This window comes from Lactuca sativa, chromosome 3 (genome assembly GCF_002870075.4).
Source record: "Lactuca sativa cultivar Salinas chromosome 3, Lsat_Salinas_v11, whole genome shotgun sequence".
NCBI classification, from domain to species: Eukaryota; Viridiplantae; Streptophyta; class Magnoliopsida; order Asterales; family Asteraceae; genus Lactuca; species Lactuca sativa.
The window spans coordinates 10,905,299-10,926,576 of record NC_056625.2 but is presented as its reverse complement, the minus strand read 5'-3'; the positions used below and the strand labels follow the sequence as shown (position 1 = coordinate 10,926,576).

The 21,278-nt window shown below is 34.6% G+C and overlaps 2 protein-coding genes across 5 annotated transcripts; one reads left to right on the top strand and one right to left on the bottom strand.

The window, feature by feature from the left end:
- Positions 1-10,374: 10,374 nt before the first annotated feature.
- Positions 10,375-16,909, top strand: LOC111920850 (mitogen-activated protein kinase kinase kinase YODA). 3 transcript variants are annotated; one of them, XM_023916429.3, is made up of 13 exons: positions 10,376-10,531; positions 12,406-12,664; positions 12,747-13,432; positions 13,539-14,300; positions 14,378-14,465; positions 14,555-14,617; positions 14,714-14,874; positions 14,950-15,025; positions 15,192-15,251; positions 15,334-15,444; positions 15,540-15,761; positions 15,852-15,922; positions 16,008-16,909. In XM_023916429.3, exons 3-13 carry the CDS (start codon positions 12,966-12,968, stop codon positions 16,486-16,488), a joined length of 2,562 nt encoding a protein of 853 aa, XP_023772197.1. In that variant the 5' UTR covers positions 10,376-10,531; positions 12,406-12,664; positions 12,747-12,965; the 3' UTR covers positions 16,489-16,909. The 3 variants fall into 3 exon arrangements, with proteins under 3 accessions (XP_023772199.1, XP_023772197.1, XP_023772198.1); XM_023916430.3 differs by having other exon boundaries at positions 10,388-10,531; positions 12,414-12,664; XM_023916431.2 differs by lacking the exon at positions 12,406-12,664 and having other exon boundaries at positions 10,375-10,531.
- LOC111920852 (short-chain dehydrogenase TIC 32, chloroplastic) lies at positions 16,896-19,364 on the bottom strand. Of its 2 annotated transcripts, none has more exons than XM_023916432.3 (8): positions 19,186-19,364; positions 18,582-18,813; positions 18,406-18,485; positions 17,956-18,106; positions 17,795-17,873; positions 17,392-17,476; positions 17,256-17,302; positions 16,896-17,179 (listed from the first exon to the last, which is right to left on the bottom strand). In XM_023916432.3, exons 1-8 carry the CDS (start codon positions 19,289-19,291, stop codon positions 17,018-17,020), a joined length of 942 nt encoding a protein of 313 aa, XP_023772200.1. In that variant the 5' UTR covers positions 19,292-19,364; the 3' UTR covers positions 16,896-17,017. The 2 variants fall into 2 exon arrangements, with proteins under 2 accessions (XP_023772200.1, XP_042755893.1); XM_042899959.2 differs by lacking the exon at positions 19,186-19,364 and adding an exon at positions 19,018-19,032.
- Between the last annotated feature and the right edge of the window lie 1,914 nt (positions 19,365-21,278).

The window sequence follows — 21,278 nt, the reverse complement described above, 5'->3', positions numbered from 1 at the left end:
TTAGATAAGGGATCATATATTCCTCCATTCTAGATATCGTATGATATATGATTTCAAATCATTCTCTTTGTACTACTTCTCGATTTCTGATTTATGACGACTGACTAATTGAACAAATCAAATTAGCCCTAGCCCGGCCGAGCATTTACGTTTGTCATCACTAAACCATCGAGGGGCCCAAAGATATCGCTTTTATCCTACTTTGGATAAAAGGAATGGATAAACTTTGATACAATGCTCGCTTGTACTCACGCACCGAATCACACACAACAATATGTTTTATAACACCAAGTTACTGGTGCGTTTACATATTATCAATGTGCAACCGATTCGCAAGATACAACTCACACATCTCGGTTTCAAAAATATAAGATGTTATCGTCTCACCAATCACTCGTGATACAATCCATGGAGTGATCCAAGTGAGCGTGGGTCTAATCCAATGCTCAAATCACATTCATAAGCACTCATGAACGTTGCAGCAAACTCTTGCTTATGTTTAATACTCTTTTAGACAATCCACACACCAATTCACAACAGTCTTCATTCATACCTACTTCCAACATATGAACGACTGTGGCCCGTTTGAATAATTCGATTATTCTTAATAAACTCAATTATTCTGGAAGTCAAAACATGCAAATGTGAAACACAAGAATAATACTAATCCCATATGGCCTCAAACCTTTGAGTATAAACAAAACTCCTTTTATTTATCACCATATCGATTACTCGTTATTTGTCGTTTTGGGTAATCAACTTCTTACTTGAATTACAACACTTGTCCCATGCTCCTAGCATGAACACAATATTTACCTATGGTTCTTACTTTGTGAAATAGATTACATTGAACACATTTCCAATCATTCTCATTTCACAACTCCAAAGCCTTTTCCATAAGTGAAAGAATATCAAATTCTTGCTTCTTATAGAATATGCTAGATTCTAACATTCTATGCAACGATCCTTTCGTAATGTCACTGCACCAAAGTCACAAAGACTTTTGCCAATGATGTTACAAAGTCTTCTATCGGAGATTGTTACAAGACAATTCCATAGACGTGATGTCTCTCACTCAAAGTACTTTCTTTGAACATCCTTTTGCATAGAAGTTTCTAATCTAATCATAGATTTCTCAATATTCAATTCCCAATATGGACACACTTCCATATGTTCCATATGACAACTCATTTTTAATAGAATCTTATCTATTCGTAATGATGTCGATATGGTCCATCCAATATGGAAACATTTCCATATTTTCCAATACTATACTTCCAACTATTCACAAGCGACCAATCTTCGTCGAACTTTGGATTGTCCTTTGATAGTTGTTTAATTGTTTTTAGTCAAAACCAATTCTAGTCCCTTTTCCCTCTAAATGCGCTCGACATTTGGAAAATTTTAGAATGGTCAAGCATTTGCAATCGATCCTATACCCGAAGCGTATGGGACACGACGCATAATGTTTTATTTGCTATGTTCTCAAAATTCGAATTGTGAAGAGGGATGCCGTAATCATAATCGAAATTTTAAGAACACACTTTGTACCTTTGACTAAATTTATTAACATTTCTCAACCTAATCCTTTAGATTTGAAATGAAGCATAATTCTCTCCCTTAATTATAGCAAAACAACTCTTCAACTATTGCGACTTTGCAAAGTATGACTCTTGTTTTCTATAATTAATATTGCTAACCTTGCAATACTTTCCTTAATAATCATACATTCATAACTTTTATGCTCCCACTATCTTGATGATTATTATAAAACATAACACTTATGCTCCCACTAGCTTCGACATGTATTCATAAACATCTTAACTTTCAGAAAACAATGCTTATTGAATTTCTTAAGTTCATGTTTCTAATACTTAGTGCTTTGATAATCTTTTATCAAGGTTCTTTAACTTATACACATTTGCCTTCGATAGTTCATATGTGTGTCTAAACAATTAAGACTAATTTCCAAACCTCACAATTCAAATTATGGAAAGGGATGCCGTAACCATGATTGAATTTGAGAATGCAATTTTACAATCACTATCTTCTTAAAATCTCTCTTAGTGAAAGTATTTCTTCACAATCATTTTCATGAAGGAGGAAATCTTATGACACTTAGATTTGAGCGGTGTATGTGTTCCTATCCATGTAAATTTGTTAAAGTTTACGACAAATTCAAACTCATATGGACCGAACTTTCTTAATCTTGATTTCTTGCCTTATGGTAGCACAGCTGCCCACCATGTCTTCCAAGTAGTTAAGCAGCTCACCCTTTCCTGTCAATGTACCTTTCATTGATTAAGGTGCTTTGCCTTTTATGCGTTCAAACTGAGAACTCATAGAACTTACATGCATAATTAACTCGATTGGATTGGCACAGAATCAAAATAATGTCAACACGATAGGTTGTAAACCTCAACTCGTATGCTAGTGATGATCGATAAGGTTTATTTGATTTGTTCTTGAAACCTTTCAAGACCATTAAGACTCCCACTGACTCCTTGACATATAAGATTCTTTTGTCAATAAACATTTGTTGACAAACAAATATTCAAGAGTTAGTGTAGCTTTTATCAAAACAAAACACTTCATAATTTTGTTCTAAGTTGGTCTTTGTCTTATCCAAGACATCACAACTTTCCACAATTGATGAATGTTATAAACCTTCTTAATACTTTTCACTCATTGTCACAATCTTAACTTTAAGACTTGTTATTGGAACGAAGTATGACTGTCTTATTGATTCAACCATTTCTTCAATTCTTTGATTCCTCTTCTTAGACATACAATTGTACTAAGACTCACTTAGAGGATCAATTGAGATATGGTTCTTAATCATTAAGACCTATCATAAAGCATAAAAGGTACTCTCCCTTCTTCTTAGAATGGAAAAACTTTTATCTTTCTGCCTACTTGATTCTTCTTATTCGTCCTACTATTGATCTAAACCCTTTAATCAATTTAGAATTACACTTAATCTTGTAAGTATAATCATATTTACTAAGCCTTTAGTAAATCATGACGAATATCTTTGTTATTCTTATGGTGAACTTGATCAACACACTACTTTGTGTACTTGATCTCCTAGTCCTTCACTTGACACTTTGTCAACGAATTGGTCTAATTTCCAAATATGAATTTCTCATTCATCATGCAACCGAGTTGCATGATTCCAAATTTCTGTCCGATTGAAACTTTGGGCGATGAGAAACTCTCCCTATTTGGTAAATTTGCGATTTTTCCATAAACACCATAAATAAGAATCATATCCATTTGTTGTAGAAATATTCAAACACCAATTTTCATAACGATTTTATTGCAAGGAGATAAACAAATAAATAAATAAGTCAAACGAAAATTTATTTTTATTTATAAAAGCAGCGGAAAAATTTGTCCTTACAATGCAAAATCCATTGAAAACTATGTAAAAGGAAAATTTCTAACAACTCTATCATAACTATTTAAGCTCAAAATCTAATCTTCAAGTCCTATGCGATCAAGATCCATCTCTTGGTGATTAGATTCATCTTGCTCTCTCAACAAGCTTCTTTTCTTTTCACCGATCCTGCAAAAACACTCAAATGCAATTTTATTACATCATGTATTAAGAATCAATGAATAGGAACTTAACGGAGTTAGATAGTGGATTCTTACCTAAAGTAGAGCCATACATTCTGACTCTCCCATCTCTTAGGTAATTAGGGCAACTTCGTCTCCAATGCCCCTTCTCTTGGCAATAAAAGCAAAATGACTCTTTTGGAACAACACATGGAACTACTTTAGACATCGCCTTTCTCTTATGATCAAACTTTTCGATCATTGCATGTCTTTCATTGCCATTGTCTATATCCATAGAGGTCTTGAAGGCAGATTCACCAATCAACTTTGCTTTTCTATTGTGCCAAACCATTACTGATTCAGCAGCAATAAGCATGTAGGTGAGATCTATAAGGGTCACGTCGTGATTCATCATATAGTACTCTCTTACGAACTCACTATATGAGTTAGGAAGTGACTGAAGAACCCAATCAACAACCATTTCTTCACTAATAACGGATCCCATCATTCTTAGTCTATCAATGTGCGACTTCATCCCGAGGACATGTGCACACACCGACTTACCTTCTTTATGTTTACTTGCCAAAAGGGCTTGAGTGATATTGAACCTTTCAATTTTACAATCTTGTGGGTTAGGGAGAATAATTGGAGGAGGTAGAGGAAGTGAAGCATGATTTCTTGTTCCTCGATCGAATCGTGGAATATCATCTTCATGTGGAATGCTTGTTCCACGGGATTTGGGAAGACCATAGTTGTCGAACTTTGACATCTACAAAACGGGAGAAAAACGAATTCAAGTTAGTTGATAGATTGAGTCCTTAGTAAATCACCCAGATGAGATACTAAGGCTAGGACCCAACACAATATTCTACAACTCGGGAGAGGGATGCCGTAACCCTAATTGCAGAATATTTGAAGGTAAGTGAATGACGATTCACTAATTTCCACCACGAAAAACGAAAAAGAATTTAAGTTTTAAATCTATGAAAACTCCTAGATCCTTTGAGATTCATTGAACTTTCAATGGCATGTTTAAATCTCGATATGTCCCTCTTGTTTGTGACTGGGATGCCGAGGATCACAAAGCGGGTGTGAATAACCATGCAAATTTACATGGTGACCTCACATGTTACAATCACCTATTCGATGTGCCGGTAAACCACACACGCTCCACCGAACTATGACAAACATTAAGTCACCCTTTGCTACCTTTGCTTAGACCCATTTAGTGTGCCGGTTAACCACACACGCTCCACTAACGTCTTCGCAAGGGCACAAAGTGTAATTTCATGGAATTGCATCAATTCACTTTTGCCTAAGTAACTAAGATTGGGAATTTTATGAAAACATTTAGTTACTTTAGTAATTCATTATACTTATAATGGAAGGTTTCGTCCTATCCTACCCGTTCGGCTAACGACTCTCCACTAGTCAAGAGTGCGGTGGGTAAGAGTGGATACCCATTCAATCGCCATTTTATAGGCAATTTCCTTAAACACCCCTTATAGACCAGCTTTGTGAATGAGACCTACTAACGGTAAGACTGACTTTTAGTTATACATATATATATATATATATATATATATATATATATATATATATATATATATATATAATGTTAGACTTTTAATGTTATATATAGTATAGGGTGTATTTTATAACTTTTAAAATACTATGTGGTTAACTTTAACAATTACACTTTTAATTCTATTAAATGGTTAACCTAAACTTTTATGGATTTATTAAACCTCTTTTAATTATACACCTTAATTAATTAATAAAACCATAAGGGTGTGATTTGAACTTTTTCAAAACAATACTAGAGTTTTAGAATTTAACATTCCTAATTAAACTTTTAATCAACTTTTAAATTCCAAAACTTGAGGGCAAGTTTTGAAACATTTCAACACATTAGGGTTTAGAATTTAAATATGCATCAAAATTAAACTATTTAATCAAAATTTAAATTCCAAAACTTGAGGGCAAGTTTTGAAACCTTTTTTCAAAACATTAGGGTTTCAACTATTTAAATTTCAAAACAACAAAACTTTTGGGGTTCAAATTTAAACTATAAAACCTAAAGGGCCAAATATGAAACATTTCACAACAACAAGGATCAAATAACAAATAATTCAAATTAACATTTAATCACATAATTATCCATATTTGATGATTTCTTGCAAAATAATTTATCAATTTACTTAAAATAATTAATCAATTATCTTATAAGGAAACAATTATCCTATTAATTGATAAATATCTTCAATTAGATTAAAATTATAGTCAAATATATCATATAATCGGATTAATATTAATCTAACATGATAAGGTAATTATCCTAATGCAAAAACAGCAAGAAATCCCGAGATAAGCACTGTCTGACGCACCGACTCGCCGAGTCACCCTCTGGAACTCGCCGAGTAAGGCTGACTCGCCGAGTCCAAGAGTGACTCGCCGAGTCAGGTCGAACAGTGAGGCCAAAACACGATTTTCAGTTACATCAAGCATCAATACAATAGAAACCAATCATGGCTCTGATACCACTGATGGGTTTTTGGTCATAAGACATCCTATGTGCTCATACAAACCCTAAAGCTCGGATCTAGGTTTCTCTATTGTACATACTTTGAATCCAAGACTTTGAACCCTAATTCTAGCATATGGAAATCAGAATTCACATGTAAATAGGTTTAAGAACATACCTTGATTGTTATATAGCAATAACAATCTAATTCCTCCTTGAATTGACCTTGGAAAGCAGAGAGTCACAAGTGTCACTCCTCTAATGGTTCACAAACACCATAAGCAAGTGGAGAAGGTATAAAGAGAGAGGAGGGAGGTTAGAATTCGTCCTTAGGACTTCTTGGGAAGGGATCCACGAATTCATGACCTTGGAGTTGTTTATATAGGTGTAGAGATAGGGTTTCAGTCATTATCCTTATCTAGTTGATTATCCATTAAGCAACCAATAAGATAATCCTTGAATCCTTATCATACTCGAATTCTAAGGCTTTCCAACCTTAAATTCGTCCACCACACTTATAAGATAATCCTTACCTTATTTTGTAACTATCCCATAATTACAATTCAGCCCCTCTAGTTTAATTAATTACACTTGATCACAAAATTAATTCTTAATTAATTATTGACCAATATTAATTAAACAAATATGATTTCTCCTTTAATATATTATTCTTATAACATATTAATAAATCATAATAACCTCTCTCTCTATTTATTTCTCCAATCAAGTTGCTTTGGTGAAGACAACCCAAAAGGACCATGCACCATCGGGTCAAGTACATACCAAAATAGTTATGGACTTAGACACTAATCCAACAACAATTACCAAACTTCCCTTCTAAGATAGCATTGTGACAAACATAATCTTGAAGCTTATGGGTGGTTGTCTTTGTCGAGTAGGTCTTGATAAAGTAGGAGGATTAGGAGGTGGAATTGGTTGAGCTGTAACAGAAGGATGAGAAAAAACTTCTTCATTTGAACATGATTCATAAACAATGTTTGGTAAATGAGAAGAAGGTAATTCTGAAGGATTGTTATTAAGAGAATGAAGAGGGAAGATGTGTTCATGAAATTTGATGTCTCTGGATACAAAAATGGATTTAGTAACCAAATTAAGAACTTTGTAAGCCTTTTGCCCATAAGGATATCCAATAAAAATGCAAGGATGTGCTCTTGGCATAAATTTGTCACGGCCAACTGGATTAGATGAGACAAAACACAAACAACCAAAAGCTTTTAGTTGTTGAAGAGCCGGTTTTGTGTTGTATAAAAGCTCAAAAGGAGATTTCTATTTTAGAACTTTGGTGGGCATTCTATTTATAAGATGAACAACAACTTTAATACATTCACCCCAGTAAGAAATACCAATGCCTGATTGGAAGTATAATGCCCTTGCTGTTTCCAAAATATGCTTGTGCTTTCTTTCCACAATGCCATTTTGTTGTGGATTATGTGGTGTGGATCTTTGGTGAATGATACTTTTTTCTTGAAAGAAATCAATTCCTTCATTGCTTGAACCAAGTTCAAAAGCATTATCTGTTCTGATTGACTTTATATTAGCATCAAATTGTGTCTTAATCAAAGAAATGAAAGCTTTGATGAGAGTAAAAGCATAGCTTTTGTGATTCAGTAGATGAATCCATGTGTATCGACTATAGTCATCCACAATAGTTATAAAATATTTGAATTTATCATGAGTTTGATGTTTATACGGACCCCAAACATCAACATGAATAAGTTCAAAAGGATTTGTAGTAGATAAGATGCTAGCAGGAAATGGAAGCTTGTGTTGTTTAGCTTTTGAACAAATAACACATGATTTTAAACAATGTTCATCACAATTGGAAGGCAACAAAGAAAGAGTTTTGAGTTTATGAATGGGAATATGACCAAAACGATTATGCCACAAAATGGTATTGGAAGTGAGAGTAGAATTTGTTACAAAAGCATAAGAGTCATTATAAGACTTGAATACAGATACATTGTATGACAAAGTACTACTAAAATCAGTAGGATCAAGAACATAAAGATCATTTATTCTTTTGCCAATCACTCCAAGAGCAAGATTATGCTTTTGTGAAGGGTCCTGCAAAAGACATGCTTCATCAGTGAAAAGAGTGAAGGTTTGCAAATGAGATGATAATTTGGAAACTGAAATCAAGTTATACTTGAAATCTGGAACATATAGAACTCCATGTAAAATGAGAGAATCATGTAATTTGACATCACCAATGAATGAAATTGAAGTGCGATGACCATTAGGCATGCCAATCGAATGAGACTGAGAAATTGGTGTTAAAAAAGAAAAGAAATCTTTATTAGAACACATGTGATCTGTAGCGCCCGTGTCTATAATCCATGAGTGATATAGTTGAAGTTTAGAAGAGGATTTATATACATTGGCAACAAAACTCTCAAATGAAAAAGAATTACCATCAGGATTCATTGACTTTTCACAAATGGAAGAATTGACTTGGCTGGTGTTTGGTTGCATGGAGTGATTGTTGAGCATTTGCATAAGTTGTTGAAACTGCTCTTGAGTGATAGATCCAGAAGTAGTTGTGATCACATTTTGAGTACTGGATTTTGGTTCTTCTTTTCTTGTCTTTGTGAATTTGAAGGTGGATGGAAATCCAACGAGCCTATAACACTGGGATTTGCTATGGCCTGTTTTCTTACAGTGAGCACATGTAAGAGATTTCTTTGAAGAATGAAACTGCGATTCTGTAGTAGTAGCCATAGCAATTGCATCATTGTTGATTGCGGGAGAAGTATGAATATCTCGTTGTCTTTCTTCTTGGATGATCAATGAATAAGCAGTGGACAAACTTGGCAAAGGCTTCATCATCAAGATTTGACCTCTTATAATTTTGTAGGATTCATTCAATCCCATAAGTAACTGAATGAGTCTTTGATCTTCGAGATATTTTTGGATTTTACCAGATGCACCACAAGAACAAGTAGGAATCTCTTGAACAACACGTAATTCATCCCAAATTTTTGTTAATTTGGTAAAGTAGGTTGAGAATTCATCAGAATTTTGAGAAATTGAATACAACTGCTGTTGAATTTGATAAATGAGAGCACCGTTTGATTGTTCATACCTCTGATGTAACTCAGACCAAATTTCTTTCGCAGTTGGGAGAAATAGAACACTCTCTGCGATTTCCTTGTGAAGAGAGTTAAGAAGCCAGCTTATCACCATTGAATTAACACGAGACCACTTTGGAAACATTGGGGAATTTTCTGATGGTGGTGGAAGAGATCCATCAACAAATTGAAGCTTATTCTTTGCTGATAGAGACAAAATCATAGATCGTTTCCAAGTAGCAAATCCAACTCCAGTGAAAACGGTAGAAACAAGAATTGCACTAGGATTATCTGAAGAACCAAGGTAATAAGGGCTAGAAATGTCGATTGTTGAAGATTCAATCGGAATCTGTGGTGCATCCATTGTAAAAAAAATGATCGAAAAACAGAGATTGAAATGATTTGCGGAAGACGTTCACAAGATCAAGCTGATACCATGTAGAATTTCATGATGAAGAAAGATGAAGAGAAGAATGAATCTGAGAGAAGAATGTTTTCCATTAATTCTCACAAATGAAAGAGATACAATCTATATACAGAATGGAAAGCTATTACAGAGCACAAACAAACTTAGCTAACTTCTAACTACCAAATTAATTAAATTACAATGTTATCCCTATTTATGTAAAAATGATGAAACTACCCTTGTGATCATTTAGAAGTCTTATGCTGACATGTTTCTCCATTTTTTTACCAATAATATGATTTGGTAGTATAAAATGAAGAAATAAACAAATCAATGGAAATACATTATTTAAATTAAATATTAAATGTCAATCCAACTAAAACTAGCCTCAACTAGGTGCATCAAGGTCCCATTTTTATGGGCTCGAAAACACCAACAAAGCTTTCTAAACTTTCTGAACATCTTGTTCCGTATTAGAGTTCATTTATTGTTAATTGATCATTGTTTCAAGGTTTTAATTATATAGATTATGTAATTATGATACAATTAACGTATGTTTATTGATTATAATATTACTTTTCATAAACCGGGTTGATCCGACGGTTGAACCGGTTATGACACCGGGCCAACTAAAACCCGGGTTTTAAAACATTGGAAGAGATTAAGGTGTGTAATTTAGAAAAGCATAATGGAGTTGACTGTGGTTTATACGAAGAAAATATAATAACCCCTGATAGACCAACCTACTGTTTATGTTTAGTCGTTAGTGTTTACTCTCATAGAAAAAAAAATGAGGGTTAAATAATAAAATTACACAAAATCTGTCTCAAATTAATTTCTCTATCCTCTCTGTTGTGCTGCTTCTTTTCTTCAGCGTCTCTTCGGTAACTGACACACTTCTCTGCAAGAAAGCTGTAAATTTCCCGCCGGCTTCCGGCACTTTCCTCTCCGGTAAGTCTTCTTTTTAACGCCGTAACCACTACGTTATAGAGGTCGATTTTGGGCTATTTATGTTTTGATGAATTTGAGATACATATATAGATGAAGCGTAAAACCCCACCATTTGTTTTGTTTAATCGATTGTTAGTTTAGGGTTCTTCTCAAATTTAGGTTGTTTCCATTAGTCTACTGCTTCCCGTTAAGTTCGATATTTTCAGGTGATTTTCTACAAAATTGGTTCATTTTCCATACACCCTTTAGGTATTCGTTTATGGGTATACGTTGAATTTTGTTACTTGGAGATTTTTCATGGGTTTTGTGGATTGTGATATTTATATCCGGGTGTATACAAGAATTAATGGTTTTGATGATAATGCTTATTCTTTTATTCACGAGATTCGTGTACGTGTGTAGATGGTGGATTTTTGAGAATCAGATCTATCCGAATGTTGAGTTGGATTATTGGTTGCGTATATAGTATAGGTAAAGCGGGATTCTTGAAGCCTCTTTTGGTCTTCAACAATTTATGGTAGCAACAAGCAAATGTGTTAGATATATGAAATCTTGTTAAATCCAGCTGTGATCATGTTTTCCTTTTTGCTTCATTTCATGATCAATTGCCATTTATTTAATTTAGGTGTGTGGTTACCTGGATTAATGATTAGCCATAAAAACATTGATTTATGAGTTTAGGGTTAGTAGTAAGCAGCAATCCAATGGAAGTTGAAGATGTTAGTCTTAGGTCAGAAGGGGCTTATTTAAATTAAGAACTTAAGATATGTAAAAGGTTTGAAGTTGTTGGCAAATGTGCTTCTGATAAACTACTGTTTTATTGATGCTGGGGAGGGGAGGAGGTGGTGGGATGCTAAGGGCTTGTAAACTTGTTGTTTTATGCTTTAGTCAAGATTTAGATTATACAAAGTCATACTAATGCAAGACTTAAAACGTTCGTATTATTGTACCTGTAATTGAGATACATGTTTATAAATCATTAGTATCAAATTATTAGAATATGGTATGTGGTCTTGTAATTCATTCTAGTTCTCTATTCCTTCTCTACAAGTGAAATAGTTTTCCTTTTAATCATTTTTGAAGTAAACATATCCTATTTGACAATTGAAAGTCAAAATCGACCTCCATTCCTAAGCCAAAAGGAGTATTGATATTTTAATAATTAATTTTGCACTATCTACATTTACTGAGTCTTAGTGTAAGGAGTTAAGAATAGGAAATGTTAATGAGATCATCTCATTGAGATGTCCATACCCCATAGAAGGAACATTATAAAATGCAACATGTTGGTGTATGAATTAGTAATTACCACAGTGCAACAAACGGTCAATTATAGATTGCCTTCTAAACAACATTGGTGATTGGTCGTAACACATCGTCTACACTTCCAAATTTATAGATGAATTCACTCCTTTTTCTTAAAAAGAATTATAATTTATAGGAGATTTAATAGAGATTCGGGTTTTATAAATGGTCATTTGGGTTTGGGGACTCTCTCAAGGAAATCCACATTTGGCGTTTTTTTATGGAAGAATTTATTTTCTTGTGTATCCTAGCGAATGATAGTTTTAAGTTGTCGAATTTTGTCGAATTTTATCAAATAACACGGATATCTTGAAACCACAAAGAAAATTCTTCTTTTCTCCAAAATGTTCCATTTTTTTTTCTTTTGTCAATTTTATAACTCAAATTGAGTGACTAGATCATACAATGTAGAATTGATGAATTTCATTTTGTCATTTTTGTTTCAAACTAGATACAATGTAGAATTGATGTGTTTCATTTTGTCATTTTTTTTTTCTCAAACTAAAATGATTTGGATGTTTTATTCCTTGCCTCCATTTCCTATGATGTTAACACTTGGCAAAATTTAGGAAAATAGGAAAAGGAAGAAATATGTATGCCTACGTGCATCTTGCAAGGTTAACTGGTGGCATGCAACCCTTGAGGTTTTAGAAGATAAGCAGACACGGGGCAATGTACTTCACACGTGTAAATTGCAATTCTAAAAATGGACATTTTTGTTATAACAAAACAGTATCCAACAACATGCTTCTTATCTCAAACTAGTTAGAGAAGCAATGCAAGAAGAGAAAGTTTGAGTAGCGCACGTTTCTAGCTTGACTTTTAGGGGTAGGTGGTTGATTAAATTCGTATGTGTAGATGTAGATTGTTGTTCATCTTCTCGAATTTAATATACAATTCTTAAATGCAGTTTACGGAGCACCTGTCTTTCGATTTATTGCTATTTATTTCATGATTACGGAAGCAGAGGCACAAGTTTTCCTATTTAGTCATGTTGATGTTTGGCAAAAATGTCAAAGGGAATTGTTACCAATTCTCATTTCTGATCTAGAGATTGCAGAATCAATTGTGATCTTCAAATCAAGCACAATTGATACTACAGTCTTCACTACTACTCAATTCAACAATCATGTCTCCATGGTGGAACAAATCCTCATCTGAAGAAGTAAAGAAGAAGTCAAACAGTGGGGGTATTTTCGGAACGATTCAGAGAAAGCTGAAAAGCCCATCTGAATCAAAACACAAATCAAAGGGATCTAATTCCCGTGTTGGTTCTCCATCAACACTAGTGTCTCGATCCCAAAGCTTTGCAGAAAGACCTCTTCCCCACCCACTCCCACTTCCTGATGTTCATCCTACTGCTGATTCAGGAAAAAGGGCATCAAGAAAATCTGGAATTGGGAAACGCTCCTCATTGACACCTCATAAACCTAGTCGTTCCCAAAATGCCCCTGGTCATGTGGATGTTGAAGGTGATGTGGCAACTGATTCGGTTTTTACCGATAGTTCAAGTGACAGTGATGATCCCTCTGATTCACGGCTTCTAAGCCCTCAGGTATCCGACTATGAAAGAACTTACACAAACAGTCCTTCCAGGTGAGTTTTCTTAATTGTTAATTAAATTAATTACTTACTTACATACTTTCCCTTTTATGTTTTTTTTTATATCTTAAAGATCTAACATTTACCCTTCTCTTTGAAGTGCGGTTTACAAGATCCAAAATCATCACATTGCAACACAAAAGAGAAGGGAGAAATTGAAGCCGGTGAACACAACCACGTGTCCGAACAACCAGACGGTGCCCACGTCACCAAAGCGGCGACCTTTAAGTCGCCACATGGCGAAATTACAGATCCCTCAATCTGGTGCTTTCTTTAGTGCTCCAGACAGTTCCATGTCCAGCCCATCTAGAAGTCCAATGAGGGTATTTGGGCCTGACCCGACTCTGACCTCTGGTTTATGGGCCGGAAGGCCCTATGCCGATGCGGGTTTTCTTGGGTCGGGTCAGTGCTCTAGTCCCGGGTCGGGTCACAACTCGGGTCATAACTCGGTTGGTGGAGACATGTCTGCGACTCAGTTACTCTGGCAACATAGTCGATGCAGCCCTGAATGCTCACCTATACCTAGTCCTAGGATGACTAGCCCTGGTCCTAGCTCAAGAATACAAAGTGGGTCTGTCACCCCATCACATCCAAGAGCATGTGGGTTGAACATGGTGGACCCATTTGCCAACTGGCCTGATGATGCGGTTACTGGAAGACAACAAAGTCACAGATTACCCCTTCCACCTTTAACAATCTCCAACATTGGTCCTTATTCACCCTCGTATTCAACCGCAACTACCCCAACAGTTCCAAGAAGTCCAGGTAGAGCAGATCTTTTGGTTGGCCATGGTTCACGTTGGAAGAAAGGAAGGTTGCTTGGTAGAGGCACCTTTGGACATGTTTATCTTGGTTTCAACAGGTTTGTATATTTAATTCATTACTTTTACGAAAATAAAAACTAGTTTTCAAAACTGTTCTGACTTCTCTCAACTGTAGTGAGAGTGGGGAAATGTGTGCAATGAAGGAGGTGATTTTATTTGCGGATGATGCAAAGTCAAAGGAAAGCGCCCAACAGCTGGGGCAAGTAAGTCTTTTTAGTGGATTCCATAATCTCTTGTTGAAAGACATTCGTTATCTCCCTACAATCTAACATTTGTTGTTGATATTTGACAGGAAATCGCACTGTTAAGTCGCTTGAGACATCCAAACATCGTACAATACTATGGATCTGAGACAGTAAGAGAACCATTTACTTCCCTTCTTTCTTCTTAATGATGTTACTATGTTTTTAAGGTTTTTAAAGATTCTTGGTTTGTGTAAAAAACTTACTAGGTGGATGACAAACTTTATATTTACTTGGAGTATGTTTCGGGTGGTTCCATTCATAAGCTTCTCCAGGATTATGGTCAGTTGGGTGAATTAGCTATCCGAAGTTACACTCATCAAATTTTGTCAGGACTCGAGTATTTGCACGCTAAGAATACAGTCCACAGGTGAGTTTACTTTTGGTCAAACAGTTTCTTTATTATTATAATCTTCTAAAAGATTTTTGTATTGTCTTTTCTTAGGGATATTAAAGGAGCAAATATACTGGTAGACCCTAACGGACGTGTAAAATTGGCCGATTTTGGGATGGCAAAACATGTAAGACACCTATATATATATATATATATATATATATATATATATATATATATATATATATATATATATATATATATATATATATATATATATATATATATATATATATATATTTCAAAAAGTGTTAAGAGTAGCCACCTTAAGTCTTGACTTGATTGTTTCACAGATTTCAGGGCCTTCATGCCCGTTATCCTTCAAGGGAAGCCCATACTGGATGGCACCCGAGGTTAGCATACCTTCCAAGCCTAGTTATTTTTTAAAATGATTAAAATATTTTGTAGTTATTAATATGAATTCAACTGTTTCAGGTTATCAACAATAATTCAAACGGTTGCAATCTTGCTGTGGATATATGGAGTCTTGGGTGCACAGTGCTAGAAATGGCTACAACTAAACCTCCTTGGAGTCAGTATGAAGGGGTTAGTAGTTAGTAGTAGGCTACATGAAAATATTATGCATTTTTATCTTGTTTGGTTCACATCACATGACCTTACAATTTACATTCTTGTCAAAGGTGGCTGCTTTGTTTAAGGTTGGAAACAGCAAAGAGCTTCCATCAATCCCTGAGCATCTTTCCGATGAAGGCAAAGATTTTATCTTGCAATGCTTACAGAGGAACCCATCACACCGCCCTACTGCTGCACAGCTTCTAGAACACCCTTTTGTTATAAATATTGCTTCATCTGAAAGATTGATACTGGATCCAGGCCCAATTACAAACGCAGTCAGATTTCTGGTATTATTATGTTTTTGTTCCATTTTTTGTAACTGTTTAAGTTTTACCCATTTTGACCAAAAATAATAATTCCTTCTTTCATGGTTGTAGGGCATTGGATATGGTTGTGAAGGAGTTTCTGTTGTTCACTCTCGAGGACCAAAATCTAGTCCTGGATTCAGGTCTATTTAGTTCCAGTTCCATTTTTTTTCTTAATACATGTGATGTTTTTTCATGGTTCTGATGCGCATTCATGCTGATTTGCAGTAACATATCATGCCCGGTTTCTCATTTGGGCAGCCCACTGTTGCATCAAAGATCTGTTCAAAATATGAATGGAAGAGTATCCCCATCTCCAATATCAAGCCCGCGAAACATCTCTGGTTCATCCACCCCTCTAAATGGAGCCATTCCTTTCTACCACCACCAGCCAAGTGTGTTGTACACTCCTGAGTTCACAGGTTTGGGGATGAGTTCACGGTCTCCCACTAGATGTTTTGGACCTCCTCCATCGTATTATCATGACCCGAGGCCCGATATGTTTCGAGCAATGCCTCAAGGGTCTCCCTTCTTTCAGGAGATAGTTCCTTCTGACAACGATTTTCTAGGGAACCAAAAAGAAAGATACAGCGGGCAGTCGGTGCTTGTCAACCGTGTTTCCGAGCAGCTTCTCAGAGATCATGTCAAACAGAATCCAGTCATTGACCTCAACCCTCCTTCACCGGTGGTTAGTCGAAGAAGGAGTTGACCACCAGCAACTAAAAGAACATATTATGAATAATAATATCTATATATATAATATATCTATATCTATATTTATCTTTCTTTTTTTTTTTTATGCTCATAATCCCTTTTGGAAGCTGAAATGGAAGGAGGGATGCAGATGGATAGGTTCTGAAACTCCAGCATTTAACAGTGGTTCGTGGTGGATATGTAAAGAAGTGTACACCTCATACTATGAGAAAGAGAAGGGATTCATGGGCTTGTTTTCAGGGGTTTTACTTTTACTGCCGTACAGGAAGAAGAGGGGTAGGTGATAGAGTCTTAGATTTTGTTGAAAAGTTTGTGCATCCGTGGTTTAAACTAGAGTTAGGATATGAAAAATAGTTACTTAACCATCTTATGTGCACATCAAAAGCTTTATCAATGAGAATGTTCTTTTTTTTTTTTTTTTTGGTCTTATCAGCTTAATGATCTTTGGTTGTCTACTGTCTGTTTTATACAATAAAGCAATAAATTTTGTTGAAAATATACACATGAAGTGAACAAGCATATGATTATGGAGCCACCATGCCGAGGCTAAAATCCCAGAGTTTCTTGGCGAATTCTGAATCTTTGGCAAGAGAACTCGGCTTTGCTTTGTTACTGTCTACAAAATACTCGCCACTAACCCCTTTGACTTGCGGGTGCAATGCCACATAGCATGTAGTTGCTGCCCCCTGAAAATGATAAGGGTCAAAACTGAGTCATTCTTTCTTTAAGGTAATTCAGAGATGAAAATTTAATGAATCTAACCTGTGGGATAGTTTTCAGGAAGTATTTCCCGACCCAATCAACGACACCTGGCTCATAAACATTATAAGATCAAAAAACCAAAAGAATCAAGTTGAGAATTTTAATAATAATAAAAAAAAAAAGCTCTGCGTTTTACCCTCAAGAAAGCTGTGATGACGTAGAAGACTGGTTGCAATGCCACCAGGATGCAGCGAGTTTGCAGTCAACTCCACCTTTTCTTCCTGATTTTTAACAATTATGCAAAAATCATAAACATTAAGCTTTGCCAAGGAGAAAAACCATGCCCCTAGTGTTTGGCATGTATTGGACTAGGACTAAAATTGACATGAAATGAAGGGGACAAATATTGACTTTTTTTGTCCCACTCAAAGAGGTCGCATAGGGACTCACTCTGGATCTCTTGTCTGATCAAAACTCAAAAGACATGGATATCCTTCAGGTCCAAGAAAATAGTTTGTCGAGTCCTAACATGCAACTAAAACAGAGCTAATGATATGAGGCTGAGATCTGAGAAAGATTACAAATAAAAATAAAATTACCTTAAATTGCCTTGATAGCTCGTTAGCATGCAGTATGTTGGCCAGCTTTGACTGTCCATAGGCGTATATGGGGCTGTAACTGAACCATGCATAGAACAACATTCATTAATGAACTCAAAGCAGAAAACAATAATGATCTGGAATGAGCTTTGCTTGTGTACCTTGACTCATCGCTTATTTTGTCAAAGTAAATTCCTTTGTATGCAAATCGATGACCCTCGGATGACACGTTAACTATTCTTCCTTCTTTTTCATGTTCACGTGAAGTTTTCTTCATGGTATCGAGTAAAAGATTCGTCAAAAGAAAATGACCTGTAAAAAGACAGATACCTTAATCAAGTGTTTGGTTCGTGGATTCCCCGGTGTGTTTGGGTGTCAAATGAAAGTAATACTTCAATTCCGTAGGAATCCTTAGATTTCGTCAATGGGATTCACCATTCCTTCCAAGCTTGGAAGGAATTCAATTCTGTTACTTAACTTATTTAACTAAAAGACCAAAATACCCCATTATACATAAAAGAATATTTTGTTAGTTTATTTCTTTTCTTGTCATTTGTCAACAACGTGAAAGATTACAATTCCTTCAGCCAAACATTGTGATAATCACATACCTAAATGATTGGTTGCAAATTGTAGTTCAATCTTGTCTTTTGAAAGCGTGAATGGAGGAGCCATAACCCCTGCATTGTTGCTTTTGATAACACAAACCGAAAATCTTGTAATTTTGATAAAGAAAATATCTAAAAATTAAAAGGTAAAACGACACCAAAACAGAAGTGTCTCTTACATGAGAATGTTTAAAGGAAGGCCCAATGAACAATACTCGGCTGCAAATTCCCTTACAGAGGCAAGAGAGCTGAGGTCTAACTCTATCACATCAACTCTAGCATCAGGTGTCTCCATAAGTATTGTCTCTTTAACTGTTCTACCGGCTTCTGTATTTCTTACCCCCATCACCACATGTACACCGTGCATGGCAAGGACCCGTGCTGTCTCTGTGCCAATACCACTTGAAGCTCCTGAATGCACACATCAACATCCATCAACACATGAACATGAAGTGAAAGTGAAACGGGCCCAATTTCATATCCAACAACAAAAACACCATCATCAATACCAAAAATCAGAGCATATTGGTCAAACACCCGAAATTACTTATATATTGATATCAAGATCAAGATTTAGTGATACAAGTACAACAAGTTAAACCCATCTTTCAGTACCCTCAAATCACAAGTTCTTGAAGTTCTGTTTTGTTAACTGTTATTCAGATATGTGCAGTGGATCGAACCCTTAAAAACCCAGAAAAGATCTCAGAAGGAGAAACAATTCAAGAAAAAAGGATCAAGAATCCTAATGAGAAGCAGAGGGTTGAAGATGCGCGCTTTTACCAGTAACAATGGCGGTGAGACCAGTTCCATCGATTCCTTTGGTAACATCTTCAGCTGTTGAAAAAGCTCCAAACCCTGATTCCCCTTTTCTTCCAAAAATCCACATTCTCTAAGCTTTCTGCTCCGGATGATTAATTTTAATTATCAGCTTAAGGTGATTGGATTAGATTTTTAGCTGTTTAAACCTTATTATTGGTGGGAATAAGCAATATGGATGCTTAGTAAAATTAGCTTATAGCTTATTTGTGGTGGGAATAAGCAATAAGTATGGGAATGGATTTTATCCAAACACTTAAATTAGCTTAGTGTGAGAATAAGTAATAAATACATCTTTTTTCTATCCAAACACCCCTTAAGTTTAGCATTATGTAATGGGTCAACCATTTGAATCCAAAAGTAATAAGATTAAACCTATATATAATTGAGATTTATTTACAAAGAATAGAACAGGTAAGAGAATAAAGTTAAAGTGAAAATTATAAATTTAACCATTTTCTTTAATTACTTTGTAAAAAAAAATAAACTCAAATTACAAAATTAACCATCAAAGTTACAGATGGATTAGAGTGATTTGTGATTTTATTATTTGATCCGCAAATATACAAATGTTTAAAGCTTGGACGTGCATTGACAGTTGTACATTTGCAGACGGAACATTAGATGAAATCTCAAATAAACTTAGTTCACCTATGATTTCTTTTGATATTTCATATGTGATTTTGCACAATTTTTTTTAATATATATATATATATATATATGATTTCGATTTTACATTAAATGGTTAATGGCTACTCATTTTTGCCTTCAGAAAAAGTTCTTCCAACAAAAACTTTGCAAAATGAAAGCTCAAAAAAAAAAAAGATTAGGTATATATACCTTTAAAAAGTCAAAATCGCAGATCAATTAATAAAATCACAGATGGAATCTGCGAACGTACAACTGTCAATGTACACCTACGTTTTAAACACTTGTACATTTGCAGATCAAATGCCGAAATCGTAGATGGCTCAAATTCATCTGCGATTTTATTGGTTAATTTTGTAATTTGTTTTTTTTTTTTGCTATTTTTGCAAAGTAATTAAGGAAAATGACTGCATTTGTAATTTTTTCTAAAGTTAATTACAAAAGATCACATATTTCATAAACCTTGCGATTTCATGCAAATAGCTTTTTGCTAATGATATAAAAATTCTGAAGTTTTCAAGAAATGTTTGATTTTATTTTTTTGTGTCTTTTTTTTTTTGGTTTATTAAAGTTGGATATTTTATCTAATTTTTACACATATACCCTTTTAACAAGTTTCACAGTCATTCATAGTCAATAATATTATTATTTGGATTATTATTAACTACTACTACTATTATTATTATTATTATTATTATTATTATTATTATTATATTTTAATGAATGTATACATATATTTTTAAATATATAAATGTATTTTTAAAGCTAAAAAGTATGTTTTTAGAGGTATAAATATCTTTTAAAGGTATTTATACTTTAAAAAAATATTTATACATTTTAGTGCGCATATGTATATTTATACAAGCGTTTATACATTTAAAAACGTATTAATACATTAAAAAATTGTATTTATTTGCATTTTAATAGGTATAAATATGCATTTATTTGATATTAAAAGTATCATGTATATATAAATATGAAAGTAAATATTATTATGGTTTGTATTGTATAAACCACATATTTATACATGTTTTAGACAAATTTGATCATATATACCTCTATAAATACATATAAATATGTTTTTCTATAAATATATTTTTTTTATAAATGTAACGCCCTGTTTCGAATCATTACCCATTTGGGCGTGAGTAATGAAATGTAGATGGTTCGGGCATTCAAATTTTGTTTTGGTGCCAAGGGGTATTTTGGTAAATTGGTAACGGGCTTTTATGGAATTGAATTTTATGTTTGAGAACCTCTATGTCAAGTATGAGCTGATAAAAGTGTTGTTCTTCTCAATATCTTTTCTTGGATATAAGGATGGTCGGAATCAGAGTGGTATCGAAGAAGTTATGACCTTCAGAATGAAATTAGGGTTTGGGGAAAACCTTAGTACGCGGGGCGTACCA